This window comes from Oratosquilla oratoria, chromosome 20 (assembly GCF_046742065.1).
Source record: "Oratosquilla oratoria isolate Oo_2021 chromosome 20, ASM4674206v1, whole genome shotgun sequence".
Lineage (NCBI taxonomy): Eukaryota > Metazoa > Arthropoda > Malacostraca > Stomatopoda > Squillidae > Oratosquilla > Oratosquilla oratoria.
The window spans coordinates 41,246,981-41,271,034 of NC_134796.1; the positions used below are offsets into that span (position 1 = coordinate 41,246,981).

Sequence of the window (24,054 nt, forward strand, 5' to 3'; positions counted from 1 at the left end):
TCCACTTTGGACTATTGTCAATTTATGGGACTGTTTGTATGTCGTCAGCTGAAATGGTTGGAGGGAGGGAAGCAGTCACCAAGTGTCAGCTCTCTTTGTGTGAAAAAGTGTAAGAAATACGATTGAAAATCTTGGCGTCAGTCTTGACATAGTGTTACCCCCTCAGGGAGTTCACAGGTTTTGAAAACGGGCAGTTTTGCTCTCCATCTTGCAGAACCAACACATGCAAGTACCTGTCATTGGTCCCGACGTAACTGAAAATAAGGAAAAGTGAAATAAAAAACAATATTAGAACAGCATGTCTATTTGTGTTGGCACTAAGCATGACAAGATAACAAAAGCCTTAACCAGTCACCAGTTGACCATAATAAAAGATGATATTTTCCTTAAATACCCCTGACTTCACATGCCCCATTAATTCTTTGTGACATTCAATCATTACCATATATTCCAACCAATATCAAGTCTTTGTACAAGAATTACACATTTAATACTTATCACAAGGTGTGCACTTTATATACTATACTAAAAAAAATCAGGCATTCACTGACTGCAATACAAGTTTACTTGTCACAGCCATGTTAATATTCAGTATAAATAATCTAATACAATTTTTTTACTTTGAAGGTGGGGGGGTTTCTTCAAATAAATTAAACCACCTGGCAGCTGCAAGAACAAATAACTGAAGTTGTAAAATACAGGAAAAGTGCCTCAAGTGTCACTCACTGGAAACAAAGCCCCACATATGCTAATAAATGTGTTTGGGCCTTCCCGTAGATCTCTGTGGAGGAATTCTGGAATGCTTTTGGTGTCATGGTAGCGTAGGTCTGTTTCTATGTCACCAGCTGAAGTAAATACAGGAGAGACTTATAAGTTGTTGATGAAATTATGAGAAAAAAAAAAATTATACACCCTAAATTACCTAAACTGAAAGAGAAGACAACATTACAACTATGAAAGGTGTGAACAAAATTGACAAAAGATCTACAGTATTTGTGTAGGATGAAAGAATATCAAGAGGACATGGCAAGAAACTCAAGGTTGAATGTTTGAAAGATATTAAGACATACAGTTTTCTGGACAGATGCATTAATTTGTGGAATTAGATGAACAGTCCAGGAGGACATCATACACAAATTTAAAGCAAAGTTTGATAACTGAAGACATAGAAACAGTATCCCATGAGCATGGCTCCTACCCTGCACATTACAATTTTGTAAATACATAAAGCACTTGCCTTATTTTGTCTACTACAACAACTTCAGTTATCTCATAGAATCAGATTTACATATGTAGCCTTTTAACACAGTGCTACATATAATTTCACTCTAGCTGCCGTAATACCAATTCATTTTACTCAACTCTGGGATTAACTCTTCGCTGGAAAAGGGCTCCTTTCAGCTTGGTGTCTACTCATCACCTACTCAAGACATTTTCACATAAAGCCAAAGCAGAATTAATAAAATATGCTAACATATTGAAGTGAAAAAAATGTGCAAATCATTCTTGTTGAATATATTGCATATGTAATTGGCTGTAATGTATACCCAAGCCTTCATGAGCCTTTATTTACTGAAGTAAATTACACATGGAGACAAAACACAATTTGGTTATAAATAAATTCATCCTTTTAAACATGATGGTATATGTAGACATATTTCAAGCCACCAGTTCAGCATTTGCTAGAAATCTACGAAGAATGCTGCAGAGGTTAAAGTAAAGGAAATATGATACACTTATTCAGGCTGACTAACAAAATGGGCTAATTGATCATTTATGAATTTGTATACAAAACATGCAAGTCCTTAGAATTTACCTAAAATACAGTGCACTTTATATCAATACTTGTGCAAACAAGAAGTCTACTCATAGTGCTTTACAAAATTCTGGCTGCCCATAGCTTTGTTTGTTGTTTTGTATCCTTTGTACAAGTACCTTTTCTAAATATAGCTATACCAAAGAAACACTACTGAATACATAGAAATACTCTATGGCTTCACAACATTTTTCAGTTTGTATCTACTTCCTAAAATATTAATATTTACATATCATTCATTGTATGAAATCAACTTGTATAAACAAAATTAATTCCATCTAGCACAATGGAGTTATTCTCTTTGCATTCAAAATCAAGCATTACAAATCTTCTGCATTACATAACATTCATTTCAGCATAACTTTATTGTTCACATGAGCAACTGACTCATCAACTCAAATCATTTCTTTGATGATGAACTAGTCTTGCAAGCCATCCTGTACCAACCTTCCACGAATCGTGAGCATTTTGTATATCACAAGGGCTTCCTAAAGTTAAGCGGACAGATATCAGAAGTAAAGACATATTTATAAACTTAATAATAAATTTCAAGTAGAGTAACAATAAAGAAAAAAAAATTAATGGCCTATTGAAAAAGTGGTAAAAGAAAACATACCTGAGCTAAATGCAAGCAGTATTTAAATATCAATTCTTTATGAAATGTACAGTAGTGCCAATTAGCACCATAATAGATTCTACTTTGGCTAATGCCACATGATTCCTATTCAACTTAGAGGAACCTTTACACCATTTATCTCAAGAAGACTGGCCCAATTAACCCTGCACTGTACATAGTGCCGATTTTGACACCATAATTTTTTTTTTTTTTTTTTTTTTTTCGCTAATGCCATAGTTTCATTCAGTATAGAGGAACCTCTACCATAAAGGGTTAAACACAAATAAAATACAAAATTAAAAGCAATCATATATAACTATAAATTGTGGTACAGAAAAAATATATATATATACATATAATCAGGCTTGGTATCTAATCAAAACATGAAGCTGGGGGACCAATGAATTTACACCAGTAAAAGCTATTATAGGAACATGTTCTTTAAGTAATACTCCCATCATATGCTTGTACACAAACTAGACCAGAAATATTTTTCCCCTATCAAAAGTTATAATCTTTGAGGAAGCAAAATCTTTTCCCACAGAAACAATTTGGTCATGGAGCAGTATTAGAATTTCACGCCAATAACAGCACTTTTATCCGTAGGGACTATACCCACTGAAGAGGTGGAGTCAAGATGGTGTTAAAGGAAAGAGTTATGGAGGGCACCTGAAAGGAGGGACAGTAGAAATTGACTATGACCAGCATTTTCTTAATCAGTGATTAGCCTCCAATTATGTTGACCAAAGATTAAATAGCTATCTGCCAAACTGTTCTGCTGGTCACATATTATCATAAGAACTTCACAGCTTACCATATAAACACTACCCCAGGCAAGTACATGCCAAATACTCATATGAAAGAATCCAAATGTGAATATTAGATGGTTTTGATTTTGATACAAGAAAAATCATAATCACACTATAGTGTATTAGATTTAAATAGATTGTGCTTGTGAGAGTGATAAGCTGTGCTTTGGTGAAGAATGTAGGAAACCATATGTTTGAGTGGAAATTAAGGCAAGTAGAGAAGGAAGCCACCATGTAAGTACATACATACACATTCCAATGGCTTTTTCCCCCTTACAAGGGAAGTAGCCAAAAAACAAAGGCATAAAATCCACTCCCATCCATTCCATCCCCACATACTCCACTCCCATTCACCCCCTCTCTTCTTGGCTCCTCCTGGATGACGGGTCATCCCTGCATCTTGCCCATTGCCCTGGGTCAGAAGCAATGTAGCAAGATGCAGCACATCCACAGCAAGGCCACTTCATTTAATCGGCAAACCCCCCTCATCTGGGATATTGACTGCATATTATTGTGGGGTTAAAAGCTGTTTAGTAGCATGCAGTTGATACTTTAGGGTCTATATGGGGCACCCCTACAGACCCATAATTTTATCTGTGATAGGGGAAGTCTCTATTCATTGAGAAATTGATACTTTATCATACTGTGACTGTCTCTCTGTTATGCTGTCCCCCCCACTCTTGATACTGTCCTGTACCACTTCTCTGAATATTCATTTCCTTTTTTTGCTTAACCCCATGGTGGGGGGACAAGATTCTCACTTGAGTCATAAAAGGTGACAAAAATGGGATGGGGAAAGGACTAGGCATCCTTCTCCCTGTAGCCCCAAAGGGGACATTCCTAAGAAAGAAAGAAGAAGAAAAAAAATAAATAAATAAATAAATAAAATCAATAAATCATTAAATAAAAGCAAATGTAAACAAGTAAATAATGATAACTGTTGCCTAATTTTCATTCACTGAGAATCTGCAGCCCCACAGTGACTGGCAAAGTCCTTGGTCCCTCCTATACATCTTTTCATAAAGAAAATTTTGACTGATGCCTGCTGTATTAGCATGGGTCAATTTGTTTCATGCGCTTATATTTGTAGTGGGTGGGAAACAGCTGTTTGTTGTTGTTGTTCTCCTTATGTGGAGTTACTACAAAAATTCTGTACAGGTGAAACTGAAAGAGATAACTCCAGTCAGGAGACTGACAGTGGTATTCCTTAAAAAAAAAATAACAATAAAAAAATAAAAAAATAAAAAAATAAAATGTGAGGAAAGAATTTTCTTTTGAGAATACCACTAAGATTCTTATGGTAGTATTCTTAAAAAAAAACTTTCCTTATATAAATCTTTCCCTTCCAAGGATTTATACAAGATTTATATAAGGTAAGAATTATTTTTAAGAATATCATTGTTAATGTCATCCCTTCAGCACTCCATTACCAGACAGAGGGGAGTGTTAACAAGGTATGAAGATGGGCACCAGGAGAAGTTCTCTCTGGCATCCATCTTGCTAAACCACCACTTGCAGGTCCTCATCACGGATCCCCTAAGAGATAAATCAATGTTGCCCTCAACCTCAAAGTAACCGGCAACAATCACCAAATTAGCCCATAAGCCACTCAAGGAGGGAATATGGAGTGAAACACAGGAGAATATATATATATATATATATATATATAACTTCCATTGAGACTTTTGTGACATGTGTACAAAAATGGTAACAAGAATAACAAAGTGAAGTGCAGTGGAAACAGTATGACTGAAGTGAAAGATTTAAATGAAGAATAAGAAAGAAGAAAGGAAATCCAAGATGCCCAAGCTAACCCTTCCAATAGCTGAAGCAAGCCCCTTCAGGGGAGACGAGGTAATGAACAAGTATTTGGCGTTTAATAAATGGAAAATATATTCTGAAATACATTTGGCTACAACAGGCTTCACAAACAACAAATAGAAGATTCTGTCTCACTATACACCAAAAAAGCTTCTTCCACCTTATAAGAGAGGTAGCCAGGCGAGGTACACACCCATCCATTTCCTCTTTTCTCTTAGCTTCTTATGGATGAAAGCACCTCTATCTCCAACCAACTGCCCTGGTCAAAAACAATGCAGCAAGAAACAGCACATTCACAGCAGGAATGCTGGTTTACCCCCCCAGTGTTTCATTTACATGGCAACCTCCCTCCCCTTCACACGGAAATAGAGAGAATAGAAGAAATAAATATTTTTGTATTATATTGGTCCAGAAGTTTTAAAAATATATTGTGCTCAGGGAACTCCATCCAACACTTATGCAGTTACAATTTTTTTTATATAAAAACACACTTCTAACCCCAGATTTTATTTTATTTTTTTCTTTACTGTGTGATGTGATGAGGAGGGATGGGCAAATTTAAGGGCTCTTATCTATAACTGTATGACTATCATTCCCATGCACTGCTCACAGGGAAGAATTCTGGTTTCTGGATGTAATGTTCAGTTGTTGTTGTTTTGGTGGAGCTAGTTATTATTCTTTAGGCTTTATTTAATGTTGTTTAAATGCTGTGTCTATTTTTCTAACTGTTGGATATCACGTTGTAGATGTGTGGAGTGAATTTTTTGTACACAATTAACAATTTGTTGTCCAAACCCTGTGCCTGTAACTGCTCTATGTTCAGTTTATTTGCTTTCACTGTAATAGTAGCAAGTAGTAATAGTAATATTGGTAACAGTAATAGTAGTAGTAGTAATAGTAACAATAATAACAATAACAATGATAACTACAGTACTACCTCTCATTAATGGACGTTAATTAGCTGTGTTTGCGGTGTTTTCGGTGCTGTTGTTTAGTGCTGTGCAATCACTATGCCACCCAAAAACCACTCCAAATCAACGGATTATTCACATCAACGGACACCATTAACCCCCTTTTAGTCCGTTAATGAGAGGTAGTACTGTGTATGTGCGTGTGTGTGTAAACAAACAAAGGGACCGATAAAGAGTACCTGCTAATGGTGGTCCTTCAAGATGCACATCAGAGTCATCTCCCTACCGCCCACTTTCAAAAACCTGTCAATTACCCTCACCCCCATCTAGCGTTGCAGCTTCAAGGGAACTACACTCGAGTCTTTCCCTTACCTTTTCGCACGAGGTTGTTGTCATTATAGTCTGTAGTTTACAAGTGCTTCTATCCTTAGGGACATTCTAACGCCCCTGTCGTCTGCTATCGTTTCATATGTTGGTTTGGTTAGTTAAGGGTTATTTACAGTTTGGTTAATAGTCCAGTTTTCTCTACAAAGTTGTGGTGAGATTTTCACAAAAGGCAAGCTGACAACTGACATCTCCCTATGTTTACTGTGCCTACCAGTATACCCAACACAAATACTCTACAATTTGTGCGGCCCTTTATTTCCTGAGAGTTTGTACCTTTTTGAATTTACATATAATTGTGAAGGTAACACCACTCACCATCCCACTCCCATGAAGTGGGAAGTGAGAAACCCCAGGTAGGCCAGTGCAGGGTCACCTCCCCACCTGGCCAGGGCTGTCAGAACCAATACCACAAAGCCTGCAGCGCGTCTTGGGAATCTAACTCACAGACTGGCCGAACTGGAATTGCCAACCCTGGAACAAAGAAGAGAACGAGGGGACCTACTAACCATCTACAGAATAATGAAAGGTAAAAAATGCCTTGATAAAGAGGAGTTATTAAAGTGAGACAGAGGAAAAACGAGGACATGCAATGAAACTCAAAAAGGACAGCTACAGAAGAGACCTGAAAAAGAACAGCTTCCCACACAGAGTGATAGATGTATGGAACAAACTGGATGAAAAAAATAGTGTGCAAACACAATACAAGAATTTTAGAATAAACTTGATCTTGCAAGATACAAAAACAGGTCACCACAAGCATAGCTCCCCTTCCCGTATAATACAACTAGGTAAATACATGGGTTCAACACAGTATCCACTGGGCTACCACACAGCTCTTAAAGTATCTATCCAAACATATTTGTTCTATAGGTTTATCAATAATAAATTGTGACACAGGGAAGAATCTAAGCTAATAGTGGATGGCAAAGTATTTGAAACATCAACTCTGGCTGACATATTGTAATGAATGAAAGCTTTGAATCTGTTTTCACCATATATAATTAATGTAGAAAATGCAAGTAAATTATTAATGTTAGACACCATACCACCACTGCATTTTCTTTTCTAGAGTGGATTAAATTTTTTTATCTTTTTGCCATCTTGTCATCCAAGTGGTGAAAAAGCCCCTCTTATGTTGGTCAACAGTCTGAAATCTTGTCTGCAATCTGAGTGATATATTTAACAAAGGTCAAATTATACATGCCCAATACTCCCAGATCCTTTTTTGTTATTGTTTAACAAAGATCAAGTTATACATGACCAATACTCCCAGGTCCTTTGTTATTGTAATTGTTTCACATCCCACCGAGTACTGTAACTCACTAATGATCTTTTTTAACTTTCATTCATTTCCAAAAAAAAAATTTCTTGCACCACATTTCATTTTCCACATTTGATTGATTGATTTATGAAATTTTTGGCTTGAAGGCCAAGCTTTTCCACATTTGGCTTCAGATACATATGATTACTGTTTAGATCTTTTCGTAACCAACAGCAGTCTTCACTTTTTACTCTACTCATGAACTTTGCATCACTTACAAAACATGTTAATGTGGGTTTGTTTCAATGTCATCCTACTTGTAAGAAGAGGATAGAAAAAATAATGGGTTGCTGGTTTTCCTTGTGTGATAAAGTCGCAGATAATCAAAACTGACAGAGAAAGACCTTGGGTCTGGTCTAGAAACTAAGTGCTAGCCCCCCAGGGTTGCATCTCCAGAATGGAATCTGAAGATGAGCAAGATGATTCTATCCAAGGTCCATTTTGCAGGACCACCATAAGCAAGTATTATCATTAATCTCTCACATACCTAAGCCATCTAAAGATTAACAAAGGTTATGGGCAGATGTATACACCTAAGACAGTTCAAATAGTAAGAGACAGAGATGAAAAATTCATTATGCAGCAATTTCTGTGACAGTAATAATTCACGGCACAGTTATAATTGTTGCCCAAGTTTTTCTGTGATTGGAAACCCACAGCCCTACAATGGCTGACAACACTCCTTGTGCCCTAGTAAGATCTCTCTGGGAAAAAAACTTTGGACTGTCTGTGTTGCATTAGTGTGGGATAATTATGTTACCAACTGATAGTAGCGGGAGGAAAGGAACAGTTACCAGTTGTCAGCTCTCCTCAGGATCACATGAAGAATTGTCACCCCAGTCTTCAACAGGGCAACTATTCTTCATGCCAGCTTTCCTAGGGTGTCAATTTTTCATGTGGGATATCCTGGGTTTACAATTCTTCAGTTGTATAAGTTGATAACAATAAGCATAACCCTCATTCAACCTAACCTAATCTAACGTAACATAACCTAACCTAACATAACCTAACCTAACATAATCTTTATTCCACTGTTGATATACGGTGTACTGGGGTGACAATTCTTCAGGTGGGATCTCATGGGGTGACAATTCTTCATGTGGGCATTCTGGGGTGACAATTCTTCATGTGACCCTCTCCTCTGATAGTGTAGAAAATACAATTGAACAAGATAAAGAGATTTTGAGCCCACTCTAGAGATAGTGCCAGCCCTTTGAGATTCCAGATGGAGGCAAGAGGTTGACAGATTTTGAAGATGGGCAACAGGGAAATTATTCTTTCTGCCATCTATCTGGCAGAACTACCACTTGTGGGTCACTGGTCCCAATTCATAGTATCAATCAATCAATCAATCAATCCAGTTGTCTCTCGCAGGAGACCGGTACCCCAAGGTGACTGGCCATGACCATCAGTTCAGTCCACAAGTCATTTAGGGAAGAGTGCAAGTGCAAAATGACACAGCATAAGGCATTCCATGTCTTCCCTGCAGTGGCTGAATCTGGGACAAGAGTCCATTGCTAAGCTGATTAAGCATTGATACTATATTTAGCAACAGTGATGAAAACTCCCAACCTGTTGCAAAAATCCTTGCCCATTTCATAAACCACCAGCACTAAAGATAAAAATAAAATAAGATACATATACCACCGACTTTCTCCCCCTTACATGGGAGGTAGCCAAAGTCAAGGGCATAAATCCACTCCCACCCAAAATAATATAGAAAATAAAACAGAATAAATTAGATCAAACAAAATCAGTCAATCACATTGCTTTTGCAGGGGACTTAGCTCACAGGTAACTAGCAACAGCTGCTACAAGTCACTCAAGGAAGAACTATAGTGTTGTTGCCTGGTTATGATGTGGGTGGGGTAGTGTAGGACGAGACGTTCAGTACCTTCTGTGTGTACAAGATCTATCGATAAAACGTTTTATGAACAAAAACCAGAACTCTTGTAAAATTCAAAGTAGGAAGACATTGATGTGCACACTTTCATTCCACTTCCATTATAGGTGAATTTTCAAGCAACTCGTCAAAAAAAGAAAAAGGTAATGCTCTGTATATTGCCGAGTATATTACAGATACGTACAGGGGAACTTCCACTTACAAACCCCTCCGCAAGCGAAAGAGCTCAGTAGCGAACCACCACCCAAACGAAACTAAGCTTCTGCATACAAACCTCATCCACAGATATGAATACACCTATATACCCAACAGCCATTTTTTGAGTGCTCAGAATTGCTCGTCCACTTTCTTGCTCAGTTACACACTCGGTACAAACCAGATAACACAAACTTGGAGATATCTTGCAGTCTTTGTGCTTTTTTTGGTGCTTTGCCAGTGATATAGTTTTTATTTATTCATTTTTTTTTTCATCCGACCTAGATATGGACCAATAGGTCTCCTGTCGGCATGCTCCGCCTTTGTAATCCTTTGATAGTGTACCACTTCAGCATGAGGCCTAAAAAAGCAGAGAAAAAGAGTGGTAGTGGCAAAAAGGAGGCAATCACGACTGGATTGAATCTGCAAGAAGTGCGCTAATGCCATTTGAATCCAGAGCCATACCCTCTGGGGTGGCAGGGAAGGCCCCTAACCCCCCTCCCCAATTTTTTTATCTTTTAACTTTAACATTTCCTGGTAACTTCCCCACCAATCTGGTGGGCAGCTGCCCTTCCTGCACCATATGTGCAGAAAAAAACACATCAACAATAGAGACAATTGTGAAGACGAAGGATGTGTTTATGACTGCTGATGTGGCAAAGGATGTGAGGAACTAAGTACAGAAACTGTTTCTTATGCGAATAAATGAGAATGTTAGTGAGTCGTATTTTGTCGGAGGCTATCATATGTGGAAAGGCAAAGCATTTACATGCCCATTTGTTAAATAAAGTAGAACTTAGTGTGGATCCTGAAGACAAACCATTCAAAGCTAGCTGTGGGTGGTTTGACATTTTTTGAAGAGAATAGGTATCCATAGTGTTGTACAACATGGCATAACCCATCCCCTACCCCCCCTCTCCTTCTTCACTGTCCTGTGCATGCCAAGAAGACCCATGGACAAGGTAATATGGATTTTATTCTCATTTTTTTTTCTTTACTTAATAATCAAATCCTATGCTTAATTGCACTGAAGTCGTGCAATTCACCAGGGTCAAGGTAGTTTTTGAAGTGTTGAAATGTGTTTTGTCAAAAAACAAATCACCTCTATCTTAGACAAATTGTCTGCCGAGATGGAGGTCATTAACATTTCAACAAATCACATTTTGACACCTCAAAAACCACCCTAACCCTGTTGAATTCCTAAACCTGTGTGTATTAAGTTTCTGTCTGATAAAGATCTTTATATTCTGTTAAATGTGTACACAAATCAGAAACCTTACATGGCAAAAAATAGGGACTTTTGTCAAGGCTGAAGACAATTATTTGAAATTAGTTCTCAGATCTGAACTTTTCACCTTCCAAACCACCTTTGCGAACAAATTAAGTTCGTAAGCTGAGATCCCACTGTACTTTGTAATAAGTCTAACCCCCCAATATTTGCTGCTTACACTTTTGCAGGTCCATAAATTTAAGGATTTTTCAGTACAACTTTACTGTACTTATTTCATAATATATTGGCTGTAACATGAGAGAGGAAGAGAGAAGGAGTTTGAATGTGTTTGAGATGAAATGTCTGAGAAGTATGATAGGGGTTACTAGGCTGGATAGAGTGAGAAATGAGGAGGTGAGGAGAATAGGGGTGGAAAGGGAACTGGGAGATAGGCTTGATGAAAGAGTATTAGGATGGTTTGGACACATGGAAAGAATGAGTGAAGAAAGTAAAAGAAGTGTGGAAGGCAGAGGAGGTGGAAGGAGTGAATATGAGGGGGCGTCCTAGGATGACATGGATGGATGGGGTGAAAGGGGCATTACAAAAGAGAGGAATGTCTGTGGAGGAAGGACATGAGAGGACAGAAGATAGGGGTGAATGGAGAGGGGTTGTGTATAGATGATGCTGTGATTCCCCCATGTAGGGGGAAAAAGCCTTTGGTATATGTATGTATGTATGTATGTATGTATGTATGTATGTATTGGCTGTATCAGTGCAAGTCACTTATATGTTTACATACATACATACATATACCAAAGGCTTTTTCCCCCTTATCAATTACTGTTATATTGTGTTGAAAATTTTTTGCTTTTGATAATTTTGGGAGTTTTGAGATGTTGATATTGATTACCTTCTAGTGGTATTTCTTTGCCTATGGCATGTGTCTAGGGAGTTTGAAATTATCTGTAGAAATTTTGCATTCACAAGCATTGGTGTCCCATAACCGCTGTCAATATTGGGGATTTGGGATATATATATAGACCCTAAAGTATCAGCTGCATTCTACTGAGCAAAATTTTACTGCACACTAACATGCAGCCAACACACACACACACATGCACCCACACACACACCCTTACACACAAACACACACACCAAAGGCTCTTTCCCCCTTATAAGAGTGGTCAAGTCAAACCAACACACCTGATGTGTATAAAGTGGGTGTGTTACTTTGACTCTACCACCCTTGAGATGGGGAGGAGGAAGAGACTTCAGTATACACAGCCTATATACTTCAAGTATTACAAAGCTCCAAATCATTATTCATACATAATATTTGTCAAATAATGCTCTGTAATGCAGTCTGAATGCTCTCAATCCTACATGTGTACAGACCAGAGTTCTTACTACATCATATAACTGGTTAGGAATGAAAAAGTAAAACATCATATCAACCACAGAAGAACACAGAAGTTACTGGTGGCACCAAAAGCAAGAAAATGAGTGGATGAGAAAATCATGATGGTATTTAAGACTGATGGACTAGAAGTGGTTTTCTATATACATCAACTGCCAATCAGTAGATTATATCAAAGTCTGACCAATTAATATTGCAAAAATTTCTTGTGGCAACTCTCAATTCCTATTCATTTTTCTTTTAAATAATCTAATACTGCAGCCATTAGAAAACTGTTTTTAGATTAGATCTCCCACAGTATTGCACTCCATGCAATTGCAGCCCCTAAAAGTAATTAGGAAACTTAACCAAAGAGCTTCTTAATCCATGTACAATCTGCTCCATTTAAGCACAAGGCATTTAGTATTGGTTGGGCTATTTACTAGCAGGGGATTGTTTACGAATAGAATACTTGGAATGAATGTAGCTCAATTTCTTATGCAAGTTCATTCACAGTATTTCACTTATAAACAAACAACCACTGTTAACTCAACTAATTAGCACCAAGACACTTCATGCAGAAGTGGAGCGAAATTTACACAAAATTTCTGCTGCAATACAAACTGATCTGCAAACATGAATACTTTAAAGAACACCATACCAACTATCATCCTAAGCACTGTGAGCCCGAAGAGGAGGAATTTCCACATATCTTGATGGTACCTGCAGAACCACATACTGGTCATTACCAAAGACACGTTGGAAAGGCGCTGGGTTCCTGTGGAAGAGCTTTGGACACAGTGGTGCTTTATTCCTGTTCGACGGTTCCTCTACATCCCACAAGTCCACCATGCCACAGCCCGGTCGATTTCGACGCTGGCACCATGACTCTTGTAAGACTACAAAATTCACTTTCATATTAAGCAGAGTTTCGTGTACACTCTTGGCTGTTCTACGACTAAATATAGAGTAAACATCTTTGGTCCGTTTCCTGAGTCCAGCATTTTCGTAATGTGGGTGGTTGACAATTGGGCGGCGTGTGGAGAGGAGCAAATTGGCCATCGTAGGCATTGGACCGGCAAAGACGGAATCCTGGCTAGTTTCTGCCCTCACCCACTCTATCAGCTCCTCGAGCTCTGGATTGGCATACTCTCCTACTATTGCTCGCTGCTCAGACATATTCTTGAATCCTCTAACACACATTCCACCAACAATAACAGCCATGAGAGCAAAGTGCATCTCCTTCCGTTTTATGATACGCCAGTACTTTCTAGAAGCTAGTAAGGAGGCCATGACACAAAGTTGTGGTGTGAAGAATAGCTTTAGCCTCATTATCAGTAAAGCCATAACAGTAAAAACGGCAAGTTGCAATACATTAAACACTACTCCTGGGTCTACACCACTCCATACTGACGGACCAGAAGTTTGATTTTCTTGGGCCATACGCTGTATCAAGTTTTGCCGCATGAGTGACAAAAAATTGACCAAAACAGCTCCTCCAATAAATGTAACACAAGGGATCAGCAAAGTTTCGCATAATTTCATCAATGACTCCATGGGCAAAAAATCAAATTCAGGTGAACAGGTGTAGAGTAGAGTATGGAAATCTGTATAATTTGAGAGTTTTGACCTAAGAATATTCAATATGTGCGTATCATGATCAACTCCGAAAACTTGAGAGAGCTCAATCTTGCATGCAGCACTTGATATAAATAAGAAAGCAAGTTGAGTACCTTTGTTTGTTGGGTATGGAAGATGCTGTATAAGGGGTTCAAGGAACACATAGAGTAGGAGCAAGCCAAGAATACATCCTGCTAGTGGTGAGGCAAGGAGTAGATTATTTCCAAACTGCAATACAACGCCATTCAAGAATCCAAAAGTTGTCCCTAACAGAATGACTAACATAGCTTTTGCTGGTATAAGCTCCACGGTGTACATCACATAAACAATAGCCAAGGTTGTGACAACAGTAAATTGTGCAAATTGCCAGAGTAAAAGATAAATCATTACAATAGTTCCCAGAAGTATGGGATAAATCCAAGATGTAAGAGGCCGACGCAGAACTATTGTCACGGCAAATCCTAGAGCAAGACTCCACGGGTATGCAAAACTTTCTCGCAGCGGAGGCGTCCATTGTATTCTCGTGGCTTCTCCGTGATTGAAGAAGAAACATAAAACTGTTATGAATCCACCGAGCAGGTTTTCACTGAGTTGTGTTCCGTACAAGAACAGAAGAGCTACGGTCAAGGCTGCAGAAAACCAAGCACCTGCGAGGTAAAAGTACATTGGGTCTCCGAGTCCTTCACAGCTGACTACAGGAAGGAGGTCATGACCTCTGTTGACCTGCCAGCATACTTTGGTTTCCAGTCCGAGCCAAGTCGTTATGTGCGTAAACATCCGGTAACCTCCACCCAAGACTACCTAGATAAAAATAATAAATATAAATAAAGGGTCACATCAAATATTTTGATTAATATGAATAAATCAACTCTGGTAAATATCACCTGCTGTCACAGCTATAAAACTAAACTTTGACAAGGAACTTACTTCTGGGTACAGGTTGAAGCGACGTAAAGTATTGATCGTATCTGGGTATTCTGTTAAATTATCTACCACAAGACGATTGAGTCCTACCACAAAGTTGTCTGCTTCTACCAGTGTCTTATAATATGAGTAATATAAACCCTGTAAAATAATGCAAATAAAATCATTCTCATTCATATTATAAAAAGGCTTCAATACCCCTTATACCGGTCAAATCAAAGCAAATGTCCACACTACCCATCTCATCTCAGCATTCATATTTGCATCAAATATCAATATTAACAAGGGAGTGGAACTGATCAGACTGACTTAATACTATTCTCAGAAAATCAAAGTTTTCACTTTTTATATTTTGTTCGCATCCTCTAAAAAGTCCCCCGTAACACTGCTTACCCTTGACAAACATGAATCACAAAAGCAACAACGGACAAATCAGGTGGCCAACCTCTTCCAATGGACAAAAATCACAAAATATTTGGCTTCTTATTTGACACACAACCTTCACTTCTCAGACAAAAGCTCATACAGTGACAGCAAATAACTAAACATACTCAGAACGACTACAGGTACAAGATTTGGGCAGCAGGAACACCACTGCCTATACAATTTTAAACAACACTTAACCATACATTTGGAGAAAGCATATGACAAGGTTGACTGGAATGTGGTGTGAATATATGGAATAGGAGAAAGTCTTGAAGGCATTCAGAATTTCTTACATGGGTAGCAGAGTTTGTGTTATGGTCAGGAACTGAGAGAGTGAGTGGTTTGTAGTAAAGGTGGAACTGCACCAGGGTTGTGTAATGTCACCGTGGTTCTTCGTTGTGTGTATGGTTGGAGTGGTGAGAAAGGTAAATACAAGTGTGCTGGGCAGGGGTTTGGAGTTGTTGTTGTTGTTCCCTAAACTGTACAAGGCTGAGTAGTCCTGTCTTCCTGAGGAATCCCACAGCTGGAATAGGGTTTTTCCACAAATCCCTTACAGAGTGTATATTGTGTTACTGGCATGCATGACTCTGTACAGTGCAGTCTTCCATAGTATGTTATAGAGTATGGGGTGAAGTGTTACAGCTTGGACATCTGTGATGCTGTCATACAGCCTCTTCTGGTAACTTAGAAGTCAAAATAAAACACCAGAAAACCCAGCATCTCCCTCCTCTGTGCCATATCTAAGTTGATGGAAAGACTGAACTGGTGAAAATACCAAGACACCAAACACATAGGAAGCTGGAAAAAACAATATAGAATAGTTCAATTGACCTCAGAGGAGCCAAGAATACTATACATGGACTACAGTGAAACTATACTTCAAATGTGTGAAGATGAAATGACCCAGTTCTCAGGAATTACCCCGAATTAAGAATACTATGATAGTTTTGTACTATTTCCCAGAGCTAGTGTTGGGTGACTACGAGAAGAAAATTGTTGGCAACTCTGGAATACCTTAAAGACAAGTTGTGGTTCAGGAATATATTAAAGGAGCTCCTCATTCTGACCAACATGAGCCATAAAACATAACTACCTACCAATACCACTTTGCACAACAATCTGACAAATCACAAATGTGATCAACTAAGAACTAATCAAGAAGAAGCCTTATAGAAGAAAAAACAAGTCATATCTCATTGAAAGCTGTTTGTGGCCCACTTGGTATATATTAAAGAAAAGATGGAGGGAGGGGTGGTGAATGGTAGTGGAGTATGTGGGGATGAAATAGGTGGGAGTGGATCTATTCCTTTGACTTTGGCTACCTCCCTTGTAAGGGACAAAAAGGCCCTGGTGTATGTAGGTATATATTTTCATGCCTAATCGGTACTGTGACTGGGCTCTTATCTATGATGCGGATGAACACAATGATGGATGCAGATAAGAAGAGATAAAGATGGACAGTAGCTGATGCTGTAGTGACCTTGTCCAACACCCCAATCCATGTATCTTCACCATCCTTGGCTGACTCTGTATTGAGTAGTGAGTTGATGGATTCTATACCATCCTTATTTTAGGAAAAGAAACACCAAACGAGGATGGAGCCTTTATTAGTGCAATGTTTCATTCGTTAGAGCATTGCCAAGTATACTTGGCAAAACTCGAATAAACAAAACATCACACTAATAAAGGATCCTTCCACATATTGTGTTTCTTTTGATAAACTTGTTGGCAATATACACATATACACACACATATAGAGAGAGAAACAGAGAATTAATAATAATAATAATGACAATATAAAAAAAAAATAATAAGTAAATAAATAAATAACAATAATTACTATAATAAGTAAACAAATTTCTCCTTTATCACCTTCATGATTACTTTTTTTATATAATACTGTCTGCAAGAATAGAAGTACTGATTACTGCCAACAAAATACTAACACCTGACAGGCCTCAGGAAAGGTACTGAAGTCTTTCCTTATTCGTTATTTTCATACGTCCAAACTAATTCAGCACTTTCCGATCTACCCAGTTCATTTCCCACCCATTTTTTGCCTCACCTTCACATCCCTAACTCAATTTATTTCTGTAACACTTATCATATTTCTCAATACTTCAACTCAGAAACATAGTTAAGAAGATGATAAATAAATCATACAAAAATTATCTTACCATCTCTGTTCTGAAAGTCATTTCCCTCTCCAAGTCTGACAGGTGAGAAAAATGACGATCATTTTCAAAAAGACTTGATACATGGTAACTATGGAGCAATCCACAGCAAATTGCTGAAACAAAAAAGGAATTACCATTAACCTATAATACAACAAAGTAAGCCAAATCATGCACACACACAGAGGATTATAAAAATCTGCACACCCAAATATCCCAAAATGTGGGCATTTATCATATTGTCACATTTTGGAAAAAAATAAAAAATAAATAAATAAATAAATAAAAATAAAAAAATAAAAAATAAAAAAAATCCTTTAAGATCCAATCTTCACCAGTCACTCCTTGCTAAAGCCACTCTAGACCTGCAACTCCATATTAATATTGCAGGCTAAATTTCACTCACTGGAAACTGACGGCAAATGGTAATAGTCTTCAGGCCCTCCTACAGAGGAGGAAAAAAAAAAAAAAAATTGTCTGGATTGTATTAGTGTTTTGTTACCAGTTTATGAGACAGAGTCATTGTATGGCACCAAGCTTGGAAAAGTAATGATAATGGTCTATGTCTACTGTCCTTCTTTTCCGAACATGAGTTGACAGTAACAACACAATGTTCCAACTCTGGAACATGTTTAAAGCAACTTAAATGCACCCTAAGTTCAAGCAGTGGCACCTGCTTGACTACCTTATAGTCAGACAACATGACCTGAAGGGTGTGCTCATAACATGCATCATGAGGGGAGCTGATGGATGGACTGACCATCATCTTGTCCGCTCAGTCCTCTAACTTCAAATACAACCCTCATTCCACCACAAAGCACTGATGAAGCAAATATATATATATGTGCCCTTCATGACTTAGAAAAACATACCACACTGAAGGATGAACTTTCTGGGTTTTTCACAGTGAGGAACATATAACAACAGATTGTTTCACAAGAGTATGGGACGCTGTTTGCAACACAATCTTGACCACCTTTCAAGGTATACTTGGTTCAACAAAAAGAAAAAATGGACTGGTTCGACAAACAAGCTATTGACATACACAAACTACTCAAGGACAAGAAAAATGCTCACATGGCAGTCCTCAATAATCTAACATCCTTAGTGCATGCTAAATTAGCAGATATTCATTCAAAAATTCAGCATGAGATCAGAGCCATGCAGAATGAGTGGTGGTCCAAGCTGGCCAGTGAAATTTAAGGCTTTGCTGATGTAGGAGACCAGCAGCAGTTCTATAGCACCCTGATGACAGATTACTGCCCTCATAGAGACTGTTTCTATCCCATAAGGAGTGCCGACGTTGCCACTCTCATAACAGAAAAGACTGCAATAATGGAACAATGGGCAGAACACTAATGAGACCTGCTAAACAAAAACAACTGGATTGACCCCACCTTGCTAAATTAACTGCCCAACTTACCACCCCTTCCAGGACTGGATGATTTGCTGACCCACTCTCAAGTGCAGCACTTTACATACCTTGGCTCTATACTGACTGATACATGGGATCTCACAAACAAAGTTCAGTGATGCATCAGGCTAGTATCCTCTGCATTTGCAAGGTTAACCCCTTCAATACGGGCCACATCACACGTCTGGCAGCATTAGCTGCCAGATGTGCGATGATGCGTCATAATATTCGCATTATAAAAAATGAAGTCACTGCTCTATCGCTCATTCTCTTTCACCCGTGAATTTTGATAACCATTGAAAATATGATGAAGCCAGTTTACAGAGTATGTGGGTCACACAGGGATGACTACAATAAATATAATCAGGACGCCGACGTCGGCATCCTCATATACCCACTTGCTCCTCATGACGCCTACGTAGGCGTCACCGTATGGAAGGGGTTAACCGATAGAGTGTTCCTCAACAGAACCTTACCATCTCCACTAGTGTCTGTGTACAAGGCAGTATGCCTGTCAATTCTTTTGTACAGTAGCAAATCATGGGTACCTTAACCAGGCCCACATTAAGAAGATGGAGACTTTTCACACAAGATGCATCCAGCATATCCTAGGACAGTGGTTCCCAAACTGGGGGAAATTTCCCCCTGGGGGGAAATTTGAACCTACCAGGGGGGAAATAATTACACTACCTAATAACTAAAAAAATCTCAGATGAATTTTCTCATGTCTGAGAGAGAGAGAGAGAGAGAATGCCTGTTTATCAGTATATATGTACATTTGAAAAATAAATTAGTAAATAGTCACAGTGTGGTTTAACTACTCTTTCCTTCATACACATTTTAGGGGAAATCTGGATGGTTGAACTGGGTGCAGGGGGGGAAATAACAGAAAAAAGTTTGGGAACCACTGTCCTAGGACTTAAGTGGTGGCACAAAATTCCCCACATTGAAATACATCAGACCTAAATTAGATCCTCTCTAAACAATCCTATTGCAAAGACAACTGTGTTGGTTAGGACACACCATATGTATGGCTGAAGATAGACTCCCACAAAAAATCTTATATGGAGAAATCATTACTGGTAGATGTGTAGTCAGAGCTCCATGCAAAAGGTACAAAGATCACATCAGTGTTTTTCTTGGCAGAAATAAATTACAGAAAAAGTTGTTAAAAGCAATACAGAAATAAACATAACAGTTGCGACTGCTTGGGATGCCATCTTTGTTTTGGTATACGTAGAGGTAAAAAAAATTAAAGTATGATAAATCCGTTTATTCTAACCTTACCTACCTACCTAACCCAGTTTCGGCTGTGGCCTTCCTTGGGGAGACGGGACTGCTCGGACAGACAGTCTAGGGAACGACAACAACAACAACAACAACCTACCTAACTTAACCTACATTTAATAATGCAGTACCTAAAATTTTAGGTCATCAGGGTCGTCATCGTCATCTCCAATCTCTAAATCTATCAAAACAAAGATGGTATCTCAAGGAGATGACATGACTTGTTCGTTTGTATATCACTTTTAGCAACGTTTTCTGTTACTGATTTTCGACAAGAAAAATATATATTATATTGATATGTCATAATTTACAAAATCGATATCTAATTTCCTAATGTTATATCCCATAGGTGTGCACTTCTAAAAACTATTGATAAAACTTATGTAGTCAATATTCCATACAGAATGATACATATTCCATCAGTAAAACTGTCTGGATTGCAGTAATTCTGCAATCCTATCCTGACAGCTATACTGAGGGTCAAATGTTATTTAAAATAAACAAATCCATCATTTGAAGCAATATTTTTGCCAACAGATTGCTTAAATTGTGACTGGGTGGTACTGCCACTGGATGGCATTTAGGCACACCTCCTATTCCTAGTCCATATGAATGACATAAATAGGAGGGTGGACTCAACCCTCCTGTCTTTTGCCAATGATACCCACATCAGCCGTGCAGTGCGGGAAAATGGGGACGTGCAACATCTACAAGACGATCTCAACTCAGTTTATGCATGGGCCAACAACAGCAACATGCAATTCAACAAAGAGAAGTTCGAGATCTTGAGATATGGCACAAACCAAGGCATTAACCACTTCACTACGGGCCAAAATCTCGCAGGCAGCATTAGCTGCCAGACGTACGATGTTTCATAATAATACTCACATCATAAAAAATAGTCACCGCTTATATCAATCATTCTCTCTTTCACCTGTGAATTTTGATAACCATAGAAAATGTGATGAAGACAGTTTAGAGAGTATATCATTATGCAGGGGCAACTACAATAAATATAATCAAGACGCCAATATGGCAGCCTCACGTATCCACTTGCTCCTCATGCCGCCTACGTAGGCAGCACCGTATGGAAGGGGTTAAAGACAACACTGAACTGCACACGGAAAGAGGTATGAAAATCACACCCAAAGCCCATGTGAAAAGCCTGGGCATTCACTTAAGTGATGGTGCCACTTTCCAGCACCACATCATGCAGTCAGTGAAAAGAGCACAAGGGATGGCCAGCTGGGTCCTAAGGACTTTCTCCTCTAGAGAGGTTCAAGTGATGCTTACCCTCTGGAAGTCGCTTATTCAACTGATCCTGGACTATTGTAGCCAACTCTGGTAGCCACACAAACGCGGAGACATCCAGATGCTTGAAGCTGTCCAAAGGAACTACATCAGGCACATCAAAGGGATGCAAGATCTCAACTATTGGGATCGCCTGGGAGCACTAGGTCTATACTCTCAACAAAGGAGGAGAAAAAGATACAAAGCCATTTACACATGGAAAATCCTTGAGGGACTTGTTCCAGACCCCACGCCCTCAACAATCAAGGCATACCACAGTGTAAGGCATGGGCATAAGTAGCTAGGTCAACATGAAAATTAAATTCCTGATATTTGAGCTGAAGTAGTTATCATGGGATGCAAAAAGTTGCTATGAGTATAATGCAATTTGAATTATCCATCTAGCTGTCCTAGTTCTCGAGATATTGCATTTTGAATGGAATTAAATCGGGCCTATTTCTTCCCAGAAAATCGGGCCGAAACGTGCGGTCTGACTAATCGCCGATCAAACGTAAACAATGACGGTTTTTACTGACAGGCACAATTTTATATAAAAATTTAATATATGGTTGTATTATTTGACCTATTTTCTATAAGATGTGTGATTTCCATGTAATTTGATCATAAAATTACGTTTCTATCCTTTGCAAAATTACCCACCACAGCTACGAATACCGTCAAATTACATTAAAATCACACATTTTAAAGAAAATAGTTTGAATAATTCAACTATATGCAAGCTATTACACTAATAGCACAATAGTAACAAACTTAATAGTGTAGTTTGATCCATACCACCAGTGATCCTAGCGGGCAGGACGAATCGTAGCTGTGGTCCGTAATATTACGGAGGATAAAAACGTAACTTCTCTTTGATCAAATTTCATGAAAATCACACATTTTAAAGAAAATAGTTCAAATAATTCAACTATAAGCCTATTACACTAATAACATAATAGTAAGAAACTTAATAGAGTGAAGTTTGATAAGATGGCGGGATGGATGTTGATGTTGTTATCCGATAATCCGACTCGATAGAATAAAAAACTAATTAGTACCACCGATTTCTCAGCTCTACCGTATCACGCTGCCTTTATTTTGGTATAAGAATAATCCGCGAGACTTGTAGTTTTTGTTATTTTTGGTTAGTTGCCCGCACTCTGAATTTATTTAGCTCGTTTTTTACGCTGAAACATAAACCAATTTTCGATTTACTGCTGAATGCAAGCCGCCATGTTTATCTTATGTTTTTATGTACCGACATGTAACTGATGATGTAATTGTTTGAAATTTACTACGATCGTAGTAAATACACTCGTATAACATTTGTATGAATGAAATATCCGGCGGTATGTAAATTTGGCCGTTTGCATGGCGTGCGCATAAAATGATGCGCTATTGGGCTCCTCATCGACGGTGGTGCCTCTGGTGGTGTTTGACCTACCTAGCATAAGTGTGAGAGACAAACTCTCCCATCAAGAGCCCTGGAGAGGATTAAGACCCTACTGGCAACCAGTCTAGGCCATGAGGGTCCAAAAATCTTCAACGCCCTCCCAAAAGAGGTGAGAGAGAAAACTAAATGCTCGGTGGACAGCTTCAAACATGCACTGGACAGGTTCCAGCGGAAGGTGCCAGACAAGCCTCCAGTGCCAGGCTACACCGCCATCAGTAGGTTCTCTCCAAACTCACTGACACTACCAGACCAACTGACCCTCGCGAGGAGGGACAACAGGACTGGCAGCAGCGGTAGTCCACTACAGCTGTGAGGATCGACCTCGGAACTTCAACAAGTAAACTAAGTAAGTAATCTGTAAATACAAGCCAAAATAGAGTGATACCTATCCTAACTGAAGGTTTACTTGCTTGCTTAAGGCCTCAGAAAATTATAATGGTGGTGAAATCATGATAGCTGAAATACTCAATTTACCCATTTCTCAATTTGTGCATCAAATTATATTAAAATGAAATATAAATATACAGTTTACCCAACTTTTAATTTTTTGAGGCAAATGCTAACTTGATTATCAACATTACAGAAATCCTAACTAGAGCTGTATCCACTTACCACATACAAGAACAACAGCTCTAGATGGTGGGGTTTGCCTTTCTTCCTGTTTAACATCTGTTTTTATTCCAGTATCACTAATCGGCGTGTTTGAATTCTTCTTTGGCTTTGATGTTGTTCTGTCATCACCACTTCGTCTATGTTTGACAGCCATGATTGAAATATATTTTCAGTCTGTGAATAAAAGTAAATATGTGATGAGCTCGTGACTGTATAGAACACTACTCTTTACGTCATTGACCTGATGTAGGTCAAGGGGAATGCCGTAAATAACTCATTCCATTACACGAATTTCTTAACTTCATAAGCAGAACCCGTCAGTTGCAGACTCCACTTGACTCATATATGATGCAGTATAAAAGAAGAACCTAATTGGCTGAACTAAAGTAGCAATAATCTTCGGAAATATGAAATAATAATAGTAGTATTTTGTTATTATGTCTCGCCTAGGACTTTAAAAATATACTTT

At 38.5% G+C, this 24,054-nt stretch overlaps 1 protein-coding gene across 2 annotated transcripts; it reads right to left on the reverse strand.

The window, feature by feature from the left end:
• Positions 1 to 288: 288 nt before the first annotated feature.
• Positions 289 to 24,015, reverse strand: LOC143036481 (protein C-mannosyl-transferase DPY19L1). Of its 2 annotated transcripts, none has more exons than XR_012967365.1 (5): positions 23,586 to 24,014; positions 17,533 to 17,645; positions 14,933 to 15,070; positions 8,693 to 14,806; positions 289 to 8,647 (listed from the first exon to the last, which is right to left on the reverse strand). XR_012967365.1 is itself a non-coding variant. In XM_076203882.1 (5 exons), the coding sequence occupies exons 2-5, from the start codon at positions 23,737 to 23,739 to the stop codon at positions 13,058 to 13,060; spliced, it is 2,154 nt and encodes a 717-aa protein (XP_076059997.1). In that variant the 5' UTR covers positions 23,740 to 23,759; positions 23,886 to 24,015; the 3' UTR covers positions 289 to 13,057. The 2 variants fall into 2 exon arrangements, 1 of the variants encoding a protein (XP_076059997.1); XM_076203882.1 differs by having other exon boundaries at positions 289 to 14,806; positions 23,586 to 23,759; positions 23,886 to 24,015.
• Positions 24,016 to 24,054: the final 39 nt, after the last annotated feature.

Excerpts from the sequence above, each read along its gene's own strand:
- LOC143036481 (XM_076203882.1), bottom strand. The coding sequence starts at position 23,739 with ATGGCTGTCAAACATAGACGAAGTGGTGATGACAGAACAACATCAAAG. Across the intron at positions 17,646-23,585 it reads AGCTGTTGTTCTTGTATGTG|CAATTTGCTGTGGATTGCTC; the intron begins GTAAGTGGATAC and ends TTTTTGTTTCAG. Across the intron at positions 15,071-17,532 it reads TGACTTTCAGAACAGAGATG|GGTTTATATTACTCATATTA; the intron begins GTAAGATAATTT and ends ATTATTTTACAG.